At 41.6% G+C, this 22088-nt stretch overlaps 1 protein-coding gene across 2 annotated transcripts; it reads right to left on the bottom strand.

Moving 5' to 3' along the window:
* Nucleotides 1-496: 496 nt before the first annotated feature.
* On the bottom strand, nt 497-21142 carry LOC124031405 (solute carrier family 2, facilitated glucose transporter member 1-like). 2 transcript variants are annotated; one of them, XM_046342611.1, is made up of 11 exons: nt 20418-20462; nt 19839-19967; nt 11321-11416; nt 7443-7603; nt 7059-7299; nt 4912-5074; nt 4491-4678; nt 4277-4381; nt 4057-4158; nt 3694-3897; nt 497-3518 (listed from the first exon to the last, which is right to left on the bottom strand). In XM_046342611.1, the coding sequence occupies exons 1-11, from the start codon at nt 20445-20447 to the stop codon at nt 3318-3320; spliced, it is 1620 nt and encodes a 539-aa protein (XP_046198567.1). In that variant the 5' UTR covers nt 20448-20462; the 3' UTR covers nt 497-3317. The 2 variants fall into 2 exon arrangements, with proteins under 2 accessions (XP_046198567.1, XP_046198568.1); XM_046342612.1 differs by lacking the exons at nt 19839-19967; nt 20418-20462 and adding an exon at nt 20775-21142.
* Nucleotides 21143-22088: the final 946 nt, after the last annotated feature.

Below are 22088 nucleotides of genomic sequence, written 5' to 3' on the forward strand. Positions count from 1 at the left end.
AAAGAAAAAAAAATTAATAAGAATATTTCATTCATTCAGATCTAGAATGTGTTATTTTAGTGTTCCCTTTATTTTTTTGAGCAGTATATATATATATATATATATATAGAGAGAGAGAGAGAGAGAGAGAGAGAGAGAAGAGTCTCTGACTGCGTGATTTTCAAAGCTTTCTTCCTTTGATATCTGGCCACCCAGACACGGACACACACACACATACCAGGTTCGCTCGTACACACAAACAGACTCACACACATCTACACTTACATAGGACGAGACAATTTTGTTTCCCTGGCGATAGCACTGTGGCACTCAGGAACCAATAAGGATCTTCTCTTACTTGCTTATCAAAATACTGTAGTATACATCAAATTACTAACTACATTATTTAGATCAGAAAGCACATAAATTATTCGAAAAATAGATTATGCATCTGTAATCATTGATTAAAATCTGAACTCAATTCTTGTGAAAATAAATAACCCAGCTAATTTCCATGTTTCCCTGTAAGCTTGTTTTATTTTATTGATTAAAAAATCCAACCACACATCTTACAAAAGAAAACCATCAGGACACTGACATCATAGCACACTGTTTTACAAAAGATTGTTCTGTTGGAGGTTCATATCCACCCAACATACACACAGGTGCTTTTACAAAATGTAAATTAATACTGCACTAAAATTGAACATAAAAACATCTAATAAATTAGACATCTAATAAATAGTATATATCATTCAATGGTTCATGTACAAAGCTGAAATAAGATTGTGTTAATAGTTATCTCAAACAATATTTCTTCAGAGAGCAAATCAGAGAAAATAAAGGCAGGTGTGTTTATTATGCAAAAATAGATGTACAACTACCGATACGAGTAGTAACTAAAATAAAATATTTATATATTTGGATTCTGTACTATTTTATTTACATTAAAAGTCGTGTGGCCTCATTATGTGCAGTGATAGATTTCTTCACCTGTTTTATGCATACATCATGTGTTAATAAATGTGTTTATAAAATGCCCAAACATAATTGTCAAAAACTAAACACACAAAGTACATTGCATTTGATTTCAGTCCATAAGTGCATCTTTTTCTCTCCATCACAGGGTCGGAGTTCAATCCGACATATGCCAAGTCTTTGGTGCCAACATTGATCCTGACATTTGATGATTTAGGGCGACTTACAGTCACGGAGGTTGCAGTGTTTAACCGACAGATTGTTTGTGGAGGAGACTGTACTAAAGAGTCCCATATCATTTCAAAGACGCATACATATATTTGCATGCATGTGAATGCACACAAAGTCATCATGGAATGATTACAATGGATGTTTCTTGTGGAGTTCTGTTTGGGTCAAGGGCCATTACGAAAACCATATAAACCACTTTAAAACCATATTCACTTTAGACTCGCTGGATTAGCCTATATTAGATTGTAAAACATATTCTGCCTACCTTTTGATTTCAAATAACAAAGACCTGTGAATGTAGGGATAGGTTAGGCTAATCATGTAGTTAAAAACAACAACAATGACATCTAACCCAATCTCTTTTCAGTAACAACGGGGTTCCACATTTTGTAGAACATTTTGAGAAATACTCCAACTACTATTACGTAAGATTTCTTTTGTGACAAAACAACCAACATTGTGGATGAAAAAAATGCAGCTAAAAACACTTCTCATAATGCCTTATAAAATGAAAGGAAAACTTATTGAAGTGGCACAGCAGTCATAGACAGGAACCTCTACATCAAGAGGTGGAGTCGCCTGAATCAGCCAACTATACAGGGTTGTCAGCTATGTGTCACAAAACATAACTGAACAATATAACAGTCCCTACAGTGCTGAACTATGCAAAGGCATTGTGGAGTTACAATAACAAAAATCACAACTTTTCTAGAAAAATGGATCATTAGTTGTGAGTCTGACCCCAAAGGGTGTAAAAGCACTTTCAGGATGAAGCAGACCTTGGTACGGCTGGAAGCCACATTACATACTAGACCCTGTTTGAAAGGAAGCCTGTTGTGAGGGACTTCAGTTTAGTTTTAGCGGGGGGTTACGCTCATATTAGCAATTAGCATGCAGTGAAACAGGCGTACGTTGCTTTTCAACGGTTTGCTCTTATGAAGAAGCGGATGAGTGATTCCAATGATCAAATCTCCTGTCATATTCAAGACGCCAACTACCATCACTAGTGTCAGAGTAGAAAATATTTCAGCTAGTCCTATGATTTCATAGTGTAAAATTCATGCTCATGGGTATTGCTTGGGAATTAAATATTACATGTACACATAGAGTACTTACAGCCAAAACGTTTGCACCCAATGTTTGATAACATTTTTGTAACAGTGCTGTAATTCACTAAGAAATAAACCTCATAAAAAATGACTCTTTATGATTTGATTTATTTTTCCATAAGAAACAAATATTTCTAAAATAATCAAAATTCTATCTGGACAGAAGTTAAAAATTAGTTGGTAAAAAAAATATTTACATGGCATACAATGTCTTGAGGGTCTTGATTGATCCAGTAAATCATTTAGGTCATAAACTGTCTGTGTAACAAAGATACATATTGTTATATGTAGCCTCAGACATCCCCTATGTGGAACACAATAACGATTTGCTGTGGTTTAGTCTCTGGACTGGCAAAGCAAGTCAAGTTGTGGTACGATACAGTAGAAGGCCTTTCATTGAGGGTACTGCTCCCCCTGTTGGAAAACAGTACATATGTCATATTTCAATTCCACAACAACTGCTCAAATTTGCTGTGGCTACAGTGTTGCTACACAGTATGCTCTGTTTCACCAAGTAACAAAGGGAACAAAAACACAAATTCTGAACTTTAAAATTATCCCTTACTTCAATGAGAAGTACTGAGACCTACATAAGAGACATACGCATGGATATCTAAACTGACAAAATGATTAAGGCAACAGACAAAATAAGAGAAATTAAAATAAATGTAACTTGGCAGTGACCGTTGTATAATTGAAGACCCCCTTTTCATTCTACTAACCATCTACCATTCCAACCCACATTCTGCCACCCATGTCCCTGCTCCCACCAAGTTAGTGTTGTGATAAGAAGAGAAAGGAGCTAGAGACGTTGAGACAGGGGATCGGGAGGGGCGATCGGGGCATCTGTTCTCTGCTTGGTGAAGATGCTTGAAATGTAATGACAACCAGTGTGTCAGTTTAGTAGTCAGTTTGCACGCAGTTAGTGAGTGGTCCCCTCAGGTTGGGGTGGCCAGAGAGGGTTCAGGGCCGGGCCTCATCAGCGGGAGTGGAACGAGAGGAAAGAGGAGGGACAGGTGCTTAGAGCTGAGAGTCAGCCCCCAGGCTGTTGAGCTCCTCTGGCGAGTGCTTCTCTCCACCTGTGCCAGCCGACTGGCGGAACCCGGCTGAGATCTCATCAAACGTCCGGCCCTTGGTCTCAGGCACCTTGAAGTAGGTGAAGATGAAGAAGCTGAGCAGCAGTATGGTGAAGATGACAAAGACATAAGGGCCACACAACTCCTGTATGGTGAGACGGAGAAGAGAAGAAAATAGAACATTGATGACACAGTTTATTAAGCAGTGGGCTCCAAACAAAAGTGTATTCAAACTACCAGTTCATATATATCAAGATTAGTATTTCTACAACATTTACCATGTTGAACATCTGACTAACAAGGTTGTGCTCAGTGCTTACCTCTACATACTGGAAGGCCATGCCCACTATGAAGTTGGCAGTCCAGTTGGAGAAGCCAGCCACAGCGAAAGCCGAGGGCCGGGGACCCTGGGAGAACAGCTCAGCCACAATGAACCAGGGGATGGGACCCGGGCCGATCTCAAAGAATGCCACAAAGGCAAAGATGGCCACAATACTCACGTAGGACATCCATGGCAGCTTGTCCTGATGGAGGACAAACAGACAGCAGGGGGTTAAACTACTGGTATTCATTCTACATATTACATTAACAAGGACTAGTATGAAAAACAAGTGTTTTTCCTCATTGATTCCTTATGAGAGCTGCTACCATTATGTGAAGTGTGTTATAGTTAGTCTAAGTACCAGCAGAGCCAGAGCGATGGTCATCAGGACGGCAGCGCCTGCCATTCCTATCAGCCCCAGCAGGTGGAGAGACCTGCGTCCAGCACGCTCCACCACAAACAGCTGAGGAAGGGAGAGAGGATTGAACACAAATTAAGTGTCTAAACACAAATTAAGTGCATCATGCATCATGTGCACCAAAAATGACACAAACACACCCGTATCTGCCATAGTTACTCACCGACACCACAGTGAAGGCCGTGTTGACCACACCGGCACCAATTGTAGCATAAACAGGCTGAGCAACTCCGGCCTTCTCAAAGATACGGGTAGAGTAGTAGAAAACCTGGAGGAAACCAACAGCATAGATTAAAGTTACAAAATAGACATGGCTGTATAGGTGTTTGTATATGTGGAGTGTGTGTTAGGGGTGAGAAGTATGAGAAGTAACTCACAGCGTTGATGCCAGAAAGCTGCTGGGAGAGCTGGAGCATGATAGCGATGAAGATGGGCTGGCGGTAGAGTGGCGAGCGGAACAGCTCTAGGATGGTCACCTTCTTCTCCCTCATCATCTGCCTGGCCTCCTCCTTCATCTCCTGCATGTCTGCACTTACGTCTGTGGTCCCACGCAGCTTCTTCAGGACTGACAGGGACAGAGAGAGAACGGAGGTTACATTACAGTCTGCTAGGGCTGGGTCACTCCATACCTGGTAAATTCAGACAATTCATGGATGAGTTTAAATTCAACTAATGAATTGAAAATAAGCCATTATTTTAGATTCAGAATCTTTTCAAGTCATTCAAACTGACAGACCTGAAATTGTCTGAACTGATGACATATGAATGTGTGTTTGTGTGTAAATGTACTCTACTCACCAGTTTTGGCCTTGTTCTCCTCGTTGCGGTTGATGAGGAGGAAGCGGGGGCTCTCGGGGCAGAAGGGCAACAGGGCACACTGCGCCAGGGCTGGGATGAAGGTGAAGCCCAGCAGGAAGGGCCACAGAGACGCGTTCCCCATTAAGGCCTCCATGCCAAACACCTGAACCAAAACACATCGTTAGACCACCATCAGATGAAGCCTTCTTGTGCAAACGACCTCCATACCTTACTTATTTGTTAACCTAAAGACGTACGAGCAGCCAGACCGAGCCGGTCTCAGTCATGGCTAACTCTGGAGATCCCTTCGACCTATAATAATAATAATAATATTCCATTTAGCAGACGTTTTTATCCGAAGAGACTTGCATGCGTACATTTTATGTGATCCGGGCAATCAAACCCACTATCCTGAAGTTGCAAGCGCCATGTTCTATCAACTGAATGGTAAATCTGCTTTTAGTTTTTTTTGCATGTTATTTTATGATTTGGTGCTTCTAGGGCAATATTGACGGCTGATTGAGGACATATTTACTGAAACAGATTTATTTTCTATGATTGTGTTCTGTACTTCTGTTTTGCTTTGGTAGTGCATTGATTGTTTTGTAATTACTGGGCTCATCTGTAAATGAGACCTTGGTCTCAGCCGGACTCCCTGTCAAAATAAACATTTTGTTACGTTACAGCCTTAATCAAAAATGTTTAAAGCTGTTTATTTTCCTCGTCAATCTACACACAATACCCCATAATGACAAAGCAGAAACAGTTTTTTAGAAATGTTTTCTAATCTATAAAAAAACGGAAATATTGCATTTACAGTATTCAGACCCTTTACTCAGTACTTTGTTGAAGAACCATTGGCAGTGATTACAGCCTTGAGTCTTCTTGGGTAGGACACTTCAAGCTTGGCACACCTGTATTTGGGGAGTTTCTTCCATTCCTCTCTGTAGATCCTCTAAAGCTGTCAGGTTGGATGGGGATGGTCGCTACACAGCTATTTTCAGGTCTCTACAGAGATGTTCGAATCGGGTTCAAGTACGGGCTTTGGCTGGGCCACTCAAGGACATTTAGAGACTTGTCCTAAGTCACTCCTGCATTGTCTTGGCTGTGTGCTTAGAATTGTTGTGCTGTTGGAAGGTGAACCTTGCCCGAGTCTGAGGTCCTGAGCGCTTTGGAGCAGGATTTCATCAAGGATCTCTATGTACATTTCTCCGTTCATCTTTCCCTCGATTCTGACAAGTCTCCAGGTCCCTTCCGCTGAAAACAAAACCCACAGCGTGATGCTGCCACCACCATGATTCACCGTAGAAATGGTGCCAGGTTTCCTCCAGGCGCTTGGCATTCAGGCCACAGAGTTCAATCTTGGTTTCATCAGACCAGAGAATCTTGTTTCTCATGGTCTGAGAGTCTAAGGTGCCTTTTGGCAAACTCCAAGCAGGCTGTCATGTGCCTTTTACTGAGGAGTGGCTACCGATGGAGTGCTGCAGAGATGGTTGTCCTTCTGGAAGGTTCTCCTATCTCCACAGAGGAACTCTTGGTCACCTCCCTGACCAAGGCCCTTCTCCCTCGATTGCTCAGTTTGGCCCGGACGGCCAGCTCTGGGAAGAGTCTTGGTGGTTCCAAACTTCTTCCATTTAAGGATGATGGAGGCCACTGTGTTCTTGGGGACCTTCAATGTTGCAGAACTGTTTTGGCACCCTTCCCCAAATCTGTGCCTCAACACAATCCTGTCTCAGAACTCTACGGAGAATTCCTTCGACCTCATGGCTTGGTTTTTGCTCTGACATGCACTGTAATCTGTGCGACCTTATATAGACATGTTTGTACCTTTCCAAATCATATCCAATCAAATGAATTTGCCACGGGTGGACTTCAATCATGTTGAAGAAACATCTCAAGGATGATCAGTGGAAACAGGATGCATAGAGTCTCTTAGCAAAGGGTCTGAATACTGTAAATAAGGTTTTTGCTTTGTCATTATAGGTAGTGTGTGCAAATTGCTGAGGATTTGTATTTATTTAATACATTTTAGAATAAGGCTGTAACATAACAAAATGTGGAAAAAGTTAAGTGGTCTGAATATTTTCCGAAGGCACTGTATTATCCATTACTCTCCATATAATATCCCTGTGGCCACTGGCACTGACCTGTGCCATCAGGATGCCCGTGACAATGCCCAACTGGTGGAGGGTACCCAGGGCTCCTCGAAGGGCAGTGGGGGCCACCTCACCCACGTACATGGGTACAAAGCCAGTTGAGAGGCCGGAGTAAAGTCCCACCACGAAGCGCCCGATGATCAGCATCTCCCATGAGCCACCCATCTTAGAGAAGCCCATGAGAGCAGCGGAGACAAAGGCCAGCACGTTGGCCATGAGCATGGAGTTCCTCCTGTGGGTACCACAGAAATAGTCAATTACAATTACTGGCCAAACCTTTACATGTCACACATATTAAACAGTACATAGGCCATCCACATCATATAATCTCACATAACACAGTTGTAAATAAACATTGTAAAATTACGTATTTACCTGCCAAAGCGGTTGACAAACAGGCCCACGGAGAAGGACCCGAAGATACCGCCGACAGAGAAGATGGCGACGGAGACGGACCACAGGGTGGTGAGGGAGGTCTTGGTGATGGGCTCCTGGTAGCGGTCGAACCATGTCTCATTGAGGAACCTCTCAATAACCTAGCAGAGAAGGAAAATGAAACAGTGCCAAAGAAAGAAATCACAGTCAATTGTTCACTTGTTTTTTTAATTGAAGATTATTGTCCTCATTGCCATTGGCCAGGTGACTGCTGTTTTGGTGTCTGGCCAGTAGATGACGGTATAGGATTGGTTTTCAGGGCCATGTTCCGTACGAAAAACATTCTGAACGTTGTAGATAGAATTGCCACAAATAGAGCCGGCATTCTTATTCTACATGTTAGAGATGCATGTTTGTTCTACATAGTATATTTCTATCTGAACGTTCCAAAAAGTTGCGTCCTGCTGAACACGCCCCTCGTTTTCCTTCAACAAGGAAGTTTATGAAAGAGTGAAGTGTTGGGTTTCAGCCCCTTCCCCCACAGTGACTTATCAGTGTTGACAAAAATACATAAGTCCGCCCAGCTTGTGATGGAAGTTAAGCTGTACAGGCTGGGAAGAATGTGCCCTCTATCTAGCACTTCTAGCACTCAGCACTGAGCCCTGCCTCCTCCTGTCCTTATCTCCCACATATCACCGCTGGTTCCTGTCATGTGCTTTGCTGATAGATTATACAATATACTTCTTTACCGATACTTACATAACGCTGAGTGAGTCATATAGAACTGATAATGTATGTATAAGTCAGCTGAGGGGTAGGCTGTTCAAGATATGGCATAGGGTATATCATATTTTATACAGACCCAGAAAGTTATCCTAATTATTCTGCAAAGAAGTGATGACAAATCTAATATAGCCTAGCTTAGTCAGCCTAACACTGTCCAATAAAATCAACATTCTTACAGATAGAGAATGTCTGGTGTCTGACTCAAGACCTAGCAAGCACCTGGCCACAATGAAATACACTGTTCATTCATGACCCTGTTCTGATTAAAGTGTTAATGCCTCTGTGGACTCCTGGCTAGGCAGGCAGTCAGGTCTGTCTGTGCTACAAGGTGCCCAATTTGGAGCGGGCAGGGAGGCAGAAGGACAAACAGGACAGCAGCCCAGGGCCCTTGAGAGACACCTAATCTAATCAGTGCTGCACTCTTTAGAGCGGAGGGCCTGCGTCACAACAACCCGCATCACTCCATCCCTAATCATAGAGAAAGAGAGAGAGAGGGGGAGGTAGGTTGGGGATAATCTAGGGTTTCCATATATAGTAGCAATGCTGTTCTCACATTTACCCTAAATCTGGATGTGTCTCTATGTTCAGCAACACTGTCGTTTCTGTGAACACTTCCCTGCACTCTGTATGTTGCTCCTAAACAGCTGTGGCATGGTGTGGTATTACTGAGCATGTGTCAGTGTGCTTACAGTATTAGTGTTTTATTAGAATTTTTCTTTCACTTTGACATTGTGGAGTCTTTTGTGTAGAAAAATGGCAATTAAATACATTTGAATCCCACTTTGTAACACAACAAAATGTGGAAAAACTAAAAGGGTTTGAGTACTTTCTGAAGGAACTGTATGCAGTAATCAATATCAGTAGTACTATAAAATAATGTAAAACATTGCTGGATCACAGACAACAATGTCAGCGCAAGGTAGCCACTTCAGACATAATGACAGACAGATGAGTGTGTAATGGAGCAATAAGTTGTCTCCTGAGAGAGGAACACCAGGACAGGAGTAAACTCAGACTGCAGATTAGTGGGATGAAGGGACATGTCCACAGAGCCCTAATTTGACAAAGTTAAGGTCGAGGGCCTGTGTGTCCCGTGGATCTAGAGTAGAGGCTGACCAATATGGTTTTAGGGGTCCGATACGATTTACGTTTTTTGGGGGGGAGGACAAAACTTATCTGCTGATATACTGTTTCACGCCGGGGAAATTAAATCTTACATTGTGACAATAATGACATATCATGAGAATGGTAAGCATTAGATTCATGTTTATCATCCTATTTATTGAATATCAGTTATCGGTGGAATTATTGTCCAATACTGATATAGCAATAAAAGGCCAATATGTAAGGGATACATTACCTTGGAAATAATGGAAAACACAGCGGGGCGAAGTGGAGCTGAGACCCTTTGCAAAGTTAATTTTTCCAAGGTAATGTACAGAATGGTAGTGTTTATCCCTTCTCATCAGGACACTTGTTGACACTGACTGCAAGTTACAAGGAGATCGCACTGCATATCAAACACTAGGCTTGAAGCTAGCTAAATAGTTTGTTGCTAGTAAACGTGCCAATGACAACCGAATTCTAAAATATCAGTTGCTGAAATCAGCTGGTCAAACTAGAAACATGTGGGAGGATTTGACAACTTTCGTGGCGGAGGGCAGAGGAGAAATGTATGTTCATCACTCACCACGTCAGGTCATCAGATTCTCCCAAAAAATATGTCTCTGCAAAAACAAATCAATGCTAGTAAGCCAGCTATTTTTTTTGCTCGTTGTACCTGCATTTATAATGTATTCCATTTTAGCTTGTGTGGTTGTTGGATTAGATTTCTGTAACTTTGTAGCAAGTACTGTCTGCATGTGATATTGCGTCATGATTGCAAAGTGTCCTGATATCTTTTCAAACTTTTTTGGCTTGTGTCCATTCTAGTATGTCCTTCTAGCCAATCAGAAACAAGTATTCAACAATGCTGTGGTATAACAGCTGATAGTATTGGTAAACCGATATATCGGTCGAGCTCTAGTATTCTGGCAACAAGGCACCTGGAACTTTGAGCAGAGCTGAGCGCCACAAGGTTTGTTCAGACAAAGAGAAATATTGTGTGTGGCTTAGCCCTTTTACCTGAACTAAGAGATTCTTATGGAGCTTTCAGTAAACAAAACCATTCTGTAGAATTAGCACCTACAGTAAAAATCTGTCCAGGGGATACACTTACATATGCAACAGTTTGAAGGAGTAGGGTCAAAGAAACGTGTTTAAGTTCATGGAAAAGAGGTTCATTTAATTGATGGAGTCACATCTCACTGAGAGCTCCTAAATTATGTTTCCTTTAACGGAGTGAGTAGCACTCTCCTGGCTTTCTCCTCACCTACAGTCTGGCAGGCCCTTTTGGGGCATGGAAACACTCCTTTACACATGAATCACATCACAGAGGTCCTCTAACGGAGAGAGCCTTGGATGAGATAGGCCTACGTCAAGTTATTATTAGCCCCCTTCTTTTCACGTGTTGCAGGGAACATCTTGTCTGGCCTAGACAGGCACCGGGGCAGTCCTGTCTGGGAAAAGGTGTCAGTGTGTCACAAACCTTGCCGAAGATGGTGCCTCTTCCTGTTCGGGCGGTGCTCGGCGGTCGTCGTCGCCGGCCTATTAGCTACCATCGATTCCCTTTCCGTTTGTTTTGGGTTATTGGGTAATTGGGTACACCTGTTTTGTATTAGGGTTTGTTTGTAGGGTATTTAAGGGCACTAGGCCCGCTGGGTATTTGTGCGGGCTTGTTTTTGTTACTCTGTGTTTGATGGTGTAAGTTATTTGTGTATTTATTCTCCGGACTATTTTGTCCTGTTGTTTGGACTGGCAACTTTTATACGCCCTGTGTGTTAGCGTGACTGTTTTGTTGCACTGGGGAATACATTTGAAAGAAAGACTGAACCCTGCTCTCTGCGCCTGATTCCACCCACCACTCCTAGTTGATCGTAACACAGTGACGATTTGAAAACGGTGTCGTTGGGATAAATATAGACAAGTCTTCCACGCCCAATTCCGATCAGACACATCAGCCCCCCCCCCCAATCTCATCCCTATGGACTCACCTTCTGAGGGGCGTTGATGACACCTGTGTTGTAACCGAACTGCAGTGAGCCAATCACCGCTGCTCCTACTGTCAGCATCAACTGGAAGGTTACTTGCTGCAAAGAGACAAGAGAGAGAGTCAGTTAGAAATCACCTATCCTCCAAATCTTGTAGGTACCTAGAGTTGACAGGCTTATTGTATTGTGATAACAAATCTGTAGGCGAAGTTATCCCATTGACGCCATTCCATATAGGCCTAGGCTAGATAGGCCTTTAGGAATATTTGAGTGAGAACCTAGGTACTGTACTGTAAGGGTTAATCAACTTAGTTTTACAATAACCAATGACTTCATCCTGTTCTACTAGTTAGACAAGTCATTTCACTATGAACACCCTGAAGAGTGACAAGCACAATGCCCTGATTCTCCTGACTCATGTCCTTTGCATGGACCTTCTGTGTTGTTTTGACTGCACATCACTTTAATGAATGTGGCCCTGGTAATGTTTTAGTTCCTAAATGCTTTTCGACCTCCTCCAAAATGTAAAAAAAAACTTGCCTAACTTGAGCTGCAGTTTCCGTAGAATGGGCTAGTATCCGACATTGTGCAATAGGTGGTTGTACCGCCCCAAATGTGTGTGATAGTGACGCAACTTGCAAGAAGGCAATCTAACCTCAGTCCAAGCAGACAGGAAGGGAGGGTTCATCCTCAAACTGTCCACCTCAGGTGGTTGAATGTAAATATTGGTGCATTAGGATCATGTGTCCACACCCAGCTCTCTCAGAGGAGGGGTGGTTTAGTCCCAGGCATTGTTCTTGTTTCTGGTTAGTTCTAAAAATCATTTGATGGGTTTAATCCCAGTGGAGCCCCAAGGCAGGCAGAGATTATCCTCATGCCATCAAGTTAACATCACACATAATCCTTTTCAGATGAGCCATTATGCCACTTTCACATTTCATGTAGTGTCTGTGGCTAAATCAGTATTGTAGTCATATTGGAGTTTAGGCTACCCATGAGTCGATTTTTTGAGTTGGTTACAATCGTGAACAGAAGAGGTATGTGGGTTACTGGTAATGGGAGTTTTCCACTGTTTGGGAGTTGTCTGTATCTGTGGTGATGTTTTGGTAGTGACATGGCTGTTCTGTTAAAGTTAGAGTTAGCCTTAGTGGTTCACACCAGTTGTGATGGCAGCTGAGATCCTCTTTCTTACTCATGTTGTGATGTGACTATATTGGGATTCCAAACTTAAAGCCAGTGTAGTTATGACAAGGTCCCACATGTCTGTAAAATGTGTGTGAAAGTGAACCATCCCAAAACTATGACACATACGCTTTAACACATTGTTATAAAAAGCACTCAACTATATAAACTAAGATATTGAACTTTCATGATTTCAGCGTTGCGTCATTGGTTGTTATAGCCTAAATGTGTTTCTTATTCATGGGTTAGACTAGGCCCACTAGCAGGACTATCTGACAGGGAAAAAGGGTTTATATAAGGCAGTTTTTAAGGGCACTAGTGAAATAACCCTACCTACCTTAAAATATCTGTTGAGAAGAAATACTCAAGGCTATTCTAAACAAAAGGGGAGGAATAACATTTTTGTGAATTCTGAGATTCTTGCCTGGGGGTATGAAGAGGGTAGGAAGCTAGAAAGTTTGGAAACACTCTGTACAATGTAGCTCAGTAATAGAAGCCCAAAAAAGGGCAGGCCTGAAAGTTTTGTGGGCCCACCCCACAATAACATGTTGACCAATAAGGTTCCACACAATCAATGAGTAGATGGGGTTCAACGAGTGCATCACTGGGTTGTTATAACCAGCCCAAGTACAGGATGTGAACACACACCACACACAAATACACATGTTCAGGAATCCAGAGGTTTTAAAGCTGTTGGCTAGGTTCTTAAAGGAGCCATGCTTCCTTTCAGTGAACCAGTTATGTCATTCTTATATAGACAATAACTCACTTTCGTAAAAACACCAGTTTCGAAATTAGCAAGAGAGACAGTCTTCCTTCAACACTACACTCATAGGCTACCTCCATCTTGTTCACTCAAAAGATGTGCAAGTTTTAAATGGCCACTGCTTGAGTGAGTCTGGGACTCTTTAACACAGCCAAACTGGTTTGCAAATACTCCATAAATATGGAACTTCACTGGAGTGTGTGTGTGTGTGTGTGTGTGTGTGTGTGTGTGTGTGTGTGTGTGTGTGTGTGTGTGTGTGTGTGTGTGTGTGTGTGTGTGTGTGTGTGTGTGTGTGTGTGTGTGTGTGTGTGTGTGTGCGCGTGCATGCGTTGCGTGTGAGTGGGTGTGAGGAACTATGAAACACTCCTCTGTGACATTGCGTTTAAACTAGATACCAGTGTGTAGAGGGAGACCATGCCTTCCCCCTGGCCTAAACACACACACAAACACACACACTGCATGGAGGAAGAGTTAGGGAAGATATTGTGTTCTATGCTATCAGAAAACATTCCTTCCTGAAAGGGGATGGTCATGTATCATTTACCTAGGAAACAATGAAGTCACACCCTTCAGCTCGGAGATGTTTGTCGCAGCCTTACAGACTAATACTGGCCCTTTAACACATAATGTCACCATCTTTCTAAAACAGCTGGCGTCACCAGCCGTGTTAACATTCCGGCTAAAGATGTATTCATTTGCATTCAAATGTTTACTTTGAGTCTTTTGATTAGTTAAGCTATACAAAAAGACCTTGTTATCACATGATGACTGATGACTCATGCCCATGTTCAATAAGGAACTAAAGGTACTGGTTATATAATAAAACAACATTGTCAATGAAAACAGCTTTCAGTGAGACAACAAAATCAGGAGAGTTTAACTGGCATACTGACAGCAAACAAAATCTCTTACCATTTTTAGAACTTGTTTATGTTAACATTTTCCTGGTTCTGTCAGCGCAACCAAACCTCCATGCAAATAAATCTCCTTCTCCTCAGGAGTGAGTCTGTGAATTTCTGCCCAGTCACGGTGATGTGGCTGGCGAATTGTTGACTGTGGCTTTAGGCTTAGTTGGTTAGAATTGAATTCATCTAACTTGGAAAAACACAAATTTAATATTTAGATATAGAACCTTTTTCCAAAAAAAGTGCTTTGCATGATTACAATCAACGTTTACGTTTCAGGCCTGCCCTCATCTAATGCCTCATCGGTGAAACCTCTTCACATCGATGTGATGCATGAGATCGTCTGGGCTTGAGCAAACATCTAAAGTGATCATTCAGCCTGTCCCTTGAGCAACAGTTTACTCAACAAAGTCCAATAGTTAAATTCTTGGAGGTAGTTAGGTAAATGAGATCTACTTCATAAGATCAACACAAGCAGTCCAGACGCAGTAGCCAGTTTATACTGCACTGATGTATGACGATGGTGAGACTGTTCTTAAAAGGAACGAGGAACAGGGGTTGGACCAAAGTTGTATGTAGAGTTGTGAGAGTCAGTCCCAAGTGTAAGATAGAACCTTTTTTCACATAAGCACTTTATTGCCTAATGTCTGTGACCAAAGCCCTAAAGCAGACACTACTGGTTTTTGGAGGATGTCTGGTGAAATAGAATTACTTCCTGCTCTGTAATGTTTACAGCCACATCTTGCCTGTAAGTGACACCTAATACGCAATAGTTTAGTTCCAGTGAATTGAATCACCTTTGTCTATAATCTATAATTGTCAGTGGTCCCTCTCTTCTAACACCCTAGCCTCTTCTAAAATTACTGATGGTACACGTTGCATCATATTGAGTGATAGTCTGTGAGTAAACTGTCGAGAACAAATATACGTAAACATAACTGGTATCGTAGAATCTGTCTGGAAGGAATGGGATGCCTGGGATAATGAGCAGCAGTAGTTCCTGTGTTTGGCTTTTTTCATCACTGGTTATTTGGACAATTCATTCTTTATGTAATTTATCTTTATTTCATCGTGTCGTTTTTTCTTCATTTTCTTCAGTTTAGTCACATGATTTCTCAATTTGCAGTACATTTGCCCATCAGTTGTGCAGCCAGACTTATTTGCCATTCCTTTTTCTTTATCCCTCTCAACTAGAGGTCGACCGATTATGATTTTTCAACGCCGATACCGATATCTGATTATTGGAGGACCAAAAAAAAGCAGATACCGATTAATCGGCTGATTTAATTGATTTATTTGTAATAATGACATTTACAACAATACTGAATGAACACTTTTATTTTAACTTAATATAATAAATCAATAAACTACATTTAGCCTCAAATAAATAATGAGAGCTGTTCAATTTGGTTTAAATAATGCAAAAACAAAGTGTTGGAGAAGAAAGTAAAAGTGCAATATGTGCCATGTAAACGTTTAAGTTCCTTGCTCAGAACATGAGGACATATGAAAGGTGGTGGTTCCTTTAACATGAGTCTTCAATATTCCCAGGTAAGAAGTTTTAGTAAGTAGTTATTATAGGAATTATCGGACTATTTCTCTCTATACCATTTGTATTTCATTTACCTTTGACTATTGGATGTTCTTATAGGCACTTTAGTAATGCCAGTGTAACAGTATAGCTTCCGTTCCTCTCCTCGCCCCTGCCTGGGCTCGAACCAGGGACACATCAACAACAGCCAACCTCGAAGCATCGTTACCCATCGCTCCACAAAAGCCGCGGCCCTTGCAGAGCAAGGGGAACAACTACTTCAAGGTCTCAGAGCGAGTGACGTCACCGATTGAAACGCTATTAGCGCGCACCCCGCTAACTAGCTAGCCACTTCACATCGGTTACATCAGCCTAATCTCTGGAGTTGATAGGCTTGAAGTCATAAACAGCTCAATGCTTGAAGCACAGCGAAGAGCTGCTGGCAAACGCACGAAAGTGCTGTTTCAATGAATGCGTACGAGCCTGCTTCTGCCTACCACCGCTCAGTCAGACTGTTCTATCAAATATCAAATCATATACTTAATTATAACATAATAACACACAGAAATACGAGAGGTAGGTCATTAATATGGTCAAATCCGGAAACTATCATTTAGAAAACAAAACGTTTATTCTTTCAGTGAAATACGGAACCGTTCCGTATTTTATCTAATGGGTGGAATCCATGTCTAAATATTCCTGTTACATTGTACAACCTTCAATGTTATGACATAATTACCAAAAATTCTGGCAAATTAGTTAACGAGCCAGGCGGCCCAAACTGCTGCATATACCCTGACTCTGCGTGCAATGAACGCAAGAGAAGTGACACAATTTCCCTGGTTTAATATTGCCTGCTAACCTGGATTTCTTATAACTAAATATGCAGGTTTAAAAATATATACTTCTGTGTATTGATTTTAAGAAAGTCATTGATGTTTATGGCTAGGTACATTCGTGCAACGATTGTGCTTTTTTCGCAAATGTGCTTTTGTTAAATAAATCATCCCCAAAGTTGTCTGTCTTTGTTAGGAAAAAAATATACCCTGACTACTTTGCACAGAATGCAAGAAAAGTGACACAATTTCCCTAGTTAAAAGAAATTCATGTTAGCAGGCAATATTAACTAAATATACAGGTTTAAAAATATATACTTGTGTATTGATTTTAAGAAAGGCGTTGATGTTTATGGTTAGGTACACATTGGTGCAATGACAGTGCTTTTCTCACGAATGAGCTTGTTAAATCACCCGTTTAGCGAAGTAAGCTATGATTCAATGACAAATTAACAGGCACCGCATCGATTATGTGCAACACAGGACAACCTAGATAAACTAGTAATATCATCAACCATGTGTAGTTAACTAGTGATTGTGTTAAGATTGATTGTTTTTTATAATATACGTTTAATGCTAGCTAGCACCTTACCTTGGCTCCTTGCTGCACTCGCATAACAGGTAGTCAGCCTGCTACGCAGTCTCCTCGTGGAGTGCAATGTAATCGGCCATGATTGGTGTCCAAAAATGCCGATTACCGATTGTTATGAAAACTTGAAATCGGCCCTAATTAATAGGTCGACCTCTACTCTCAACTATACAATTTTTCAATTCCTCATCAATCCACAGGGATTTAACATTTTTTTTACAGTAATTTTCTTAATGGGTGCATGCTGATTAATCACTGGGATAAGCAATTTCATAAATGTGTCAAGTGCAGCGTCTGGTTGCTCCTCATTACACACCACGGACAAACAAATATTCTTTATATCAACAACATAGGAATCACTACAAAACGTACTGTATGACCTCTTATACACTATATTAGGCCCAGCCTTTGGAACTTTGGTCTTCCTAGATATGGCTACGATATTGTGGTCATTACATCCGATGGATTTGGATACTGCTTTAAAGCAAATTTCTGCTGCATCTCTCCTGTGCTGTTTGTAACTACCCTGGTAGGTTGACTGATAACGTGAACCAGGTTGCAGGCACTGGTTACAGTTTGAAGCTTTCCAGGTTGAAGGTACTAGTTGCAGTCGGAAGCTTTTTCTTGAGTGGGCAGCCTGATGAAAGCCAGTCAATATTTAAATCAACCAGAAAATATACATCTCTGTTGCTATCACATACATTATCAAGCATTTCACACATGTTATCCAGATACTGTTAGCACTTGGTGGTCTACAGCTGCTTCCCACCAGAATGGGCTTTAGGTGAGGCAGATTAACCTGGAGCCATATTACTTCAACAGCATTTAACATGAGATCCTCTCTAAGTTTTACAGGAATGTGGTTCTGAATATAAATGGCAACACCTCCTCCTTTGGCATTTCTGTCTTTTCTGTAGATGTTATAACCATGTATTGCTACCACTGTATCATCAAAGGTATTATCTAAGTGAGTTTCAGAATCTTTTACTTGCAAATTATTGATTTTCTGAATCTAGTTCTTAAACAACATATGTTAACGTGGACTATTTTTAGCACTTTCTGGGAGACTTGATTGTTTTCATTGCTTTACTGGGAAGCTTAGCAGAGGCAGACATGCTCATGTTATTTATGTTAGTGCAGGTTGAGCTGCACACAGTGGTCTTCCTACTAAGGCACATCGCCTCATTGCTAACAGTATAACTCTGGTTCATAGGCCCATGATTACTGCATGCAATAGCTGTGGGATCAGCAGAGCCATTCAGGGAGGTAAGAGGGACATAAATTATGTTACTTACATTGTGTTTTCCAATGCCCCTAGAATAATGTACATTTGCTGAAGCACTATGACAACTCAGCAACACAATGGTAGTGATTAACTGAGCTGGGCTTGGGTCCTGGTCTTAAACATACATAGAGGTCAATGGATAGACTGGGTGGTAGGCATGCAGACAGACTGTTGTCAGACTGTCTGATACTAGACATACGTGTGTATTTAAGATCCATCTCCTTTCACACTGATTCTGGTGCAAGAGTTGGTTCAAACCTAACACAATCTCAGATACAGTATAGCTCTCAGGAGAACAAGAGAATAGGCCTTACAGATGTAACCAAACTCTCCTTCACATTAATAGCAATTAGCAGAGAGGTCAGTACAGTGTGTACAATGCCTTCCACTTCTTCTAGGAAACTAATTAGGCTCTACGTTTGTGCCAGTTTCAATTACAGCATTCCCAGATCTCTTAATCCAATATTTTATAGAAAAGAGTCATTAGGCCTCATTAGAACAAACACACTGACACATACATTAAAGGGCATACTGAAAGGGCAGTCATGCAGAGGGAAATACAGCTAGTGGACCGTCTTGAAGGAAGGCAGTGGATTGAGTGGAATTAAGCTTTTAGAAGGAAGGAACTGAATGCCGGCTTTGGGCTTAATCAAAAGCCTAAACTGTCAGCTCTGCCAAAAATGTAACTGTTTCTGAGAGAGTTATTCCACTCAACACAGACCAGGTCAACTGTATGCTTGACCCCAATTACCTTGTTTCTTACCCAAGAAAAAAAGAGGCCTCCACTGAACTAAAAGTAGAGTCGAGCTTTGAGAGGACTCACAATTTGTGCCCTAACTGCCCATGAATTCAGTCATGTTTTGATTGTTACGCTTTGCGCCGGAGGGGAAAAGCGCAATTAGTTGAATGCTTGTTATCTAGTCTATAAAGGGAACAAAGATGTTAGACGGTATTGTTATTTGGAGAGAGGAAGTTAAACAGCCACTAGGTGAGCAGTCAAACAGGGGACGTGTCTATCTGAATAGGTGTATCAAAGTGAGGTCAAAAGGTACTACTTTGCAGACAGATGGGCCAGAACATCATGTGTGCTCAGAGGTGAGTAAGGACAGATGCTTAATATTATGCACACGTGATTGAACCATGGCTGGTGACAGCTTGATGGCATTTTGGCTGTTCATTTTCAACCACACCCTGGGTCACCAACACCTGCTTCCACCCACACGCTGACTGTACCTTCCCTGCCCTGCTGCACACACCCAAAGATCATAAAACCAGCCCGGTATGAAAATCCCAACCACGAGATGCTGATTAATAACACGCTCAGCGCAGTATTAGCCTTGACGCACACTCAAAGCTCAAGCTGCCTGTCGAAACCAAAACACTAGTCTAATGGGAATTATGGCTTTGACCCCCTGGTGTTTTCCTACTGTGAGTATTCCCCTTTTCGGACCGCCCCTGGCCATCTGCAGTCCTGGTATCTGTGGGAACAGAACAGGACCATTCCCATCACGTCCATGACATAGCTTTCCAGCTGAGCGCCAGGAAATCACACAGCTCTGCCAAACCAAAAAAGGGGATACAGAAAAATAACAATTGACATGTTCACCATGTCAACCAGAAGTAAACAGTAAGCGAGGACTGGGAGGGACTTTGAAGTTGTTAGTGGGTTAACTAACCACACAGGATCAGCGGTAAGAGTCAGCCATATCAGAGACCAGATGAGTCACGTCTCTTCCTTTTACTACTGTAAACCAACAATAAGCAAATATTACGTTGGACAAAAAAAATTAAAAATAGTGAAGACCTCATATACTGTGATAAAACAGATCATCTCAATCTAGACTTTAATGTGCTGCCTTCTCGTGAGTAATGGCATCATGCTTACATGATACAGGCATGATGTCAACAGAGGGGGGATGCAGGTTTATTAGCCAGGATACAGGTAATTTATCATCTTTAAAAAGGGATTATGAATAGCCAATTAGGGGCCACACACGTAGGCATACCGCACGATACGATTTGATGCTGGCGCGCATGCTTCATTTCCCCAGCAGCCGGATATCCCACTGCGTCCAAATATGCTGGTGAGCAGCACAGCGCACATTATTTACATTTCAATTGAATGAAACAATGAAATGCTGAGTCAGCTAGTGTAACTTCTTGAAAAAAAGACTTACCATTCTGAACCCATTGACATTAACAAGCTAACCTAACCAGTTTTTCAGACAAGCTACCCCCCCACCCCCACCCACCTCTCTCACACACACAGAGGCACAGACAGACACACAAACACACCGTTTTGTATGTAGGTTTCTAAGAATGCTTCTAACTAGTCTTTAGCCTCACTTAAGAGTCACAATTACCTTGCCGCCTGAATCCATAGCCGCAGCGTGGCTTGTCGATATTATTGCTGGCAATCTTTAAATGTCAATACTTTAGTTTGGGTAACTTCCGCGGGTCTTCTTTTGGCTCAGACGACGTTTCTCATTTTTACAGATTCCCGTTAAAAAAAAGTATGACTGATACAATAGGTCATAAAAAATAGTAGCTTCTTCTTTCTTTTCAGAGTAATTCTTTGTTTCCAAAATTACTTCAGTTCATCTTGTTTATTCCCCCTCTGTGTTATTTCTGCCATGAGCTCAAAACTTCAGATTAATTATGTCCCAAAGTTTTCTTGGGTTTTTGAAGTAGTTCGTTCTTCGAGTAGCCTACAGACTGCTCGTTAGGGAAATAAAACCGTGAATATATGTCCTCTAGTCCGACTACGGTGATTGGCTGACGCAAGAGTTTAGTTCGGCCCATGGAGGTGTGTAGGAGGCCGGTTTCTATCTCTGAACTTCTATTGGTTTAAACGTGCACCGCTTTCACGGGGTTCCGACATTAATTCCGAATAGTGTCACGTCGTTGTGTTGAAGAAATAGGGTAGGTAGTTGTGTTAAGCACATCCTCCTTAATGTGTTTAATTGCACTGATACATTTTCTGGTGTTATTACAATTTGGTGGAGGCGCGAGCCATGTAATAACATGGTTATTATTATACTGGTCCGACTCATGCACCAAGGGGGCGCAAATTTACCCACCATTGCTGATAGTTTTAGTTCATGGCGTGGATGATGCGCCACCTTTTCATCTAATTTTCAACCCCCAAGTAGGCTATTTATAGGCTAACGTGATCTCGCCCACTATAAGGATAGCATCTCCATACTTAATAATACTTAATAATCAGTACTTTATCCCAATACTAACAGAGAACAGGTAGCCCAGGCCTTCTAATGATAACTTTTCTGGACAGCCCTGATTATTAGGCACACACAAGACAGCATCCAGTCAGTCATCCTTTGTTTCTAAGCATCTTGCTGTATCCCTGTGTGTTCAGTCCTTCATACACAATGTTTCAAACATCCAACATCTGATCTTTGACCAACGCTGGTGATGTGACATGGGTGCCCTCTATTCAAAACCATATTGTGATGGAGATGTTTGTTATTAGAGGCGTGTAAAAACAAATATTTTCATGTGAATAAATGAATCTGCGTAATACCTTTTGTTTGAGATGGCTGGGAAGTGTCCGGTCTGAGTGCATGCAAAAAAATTACAAAAATAATCTTGAGAACAGAAAGGAAAATGCATGTGTTTATACAGTGGAAATGAAAGAGACGGAAACAGGATAAAAATGA

Source organism: Oncorhynchus gorbuscha, linkage group LG03 (genome assembly GCF_021184085.1).
Source record: "Oncorhynchus gorbuscha isolate QuinsamMale2020 ecotype Even-year linkage group LG03, OgorEven_v1.0, whole genome shotgun sequence".
NCBI lineage: Eukaryota > Metazoa > Chordata > Actinopteri > Salmoniformes > Salmonidae > Oncorhynchus > Oncorhynchus gorbuscha.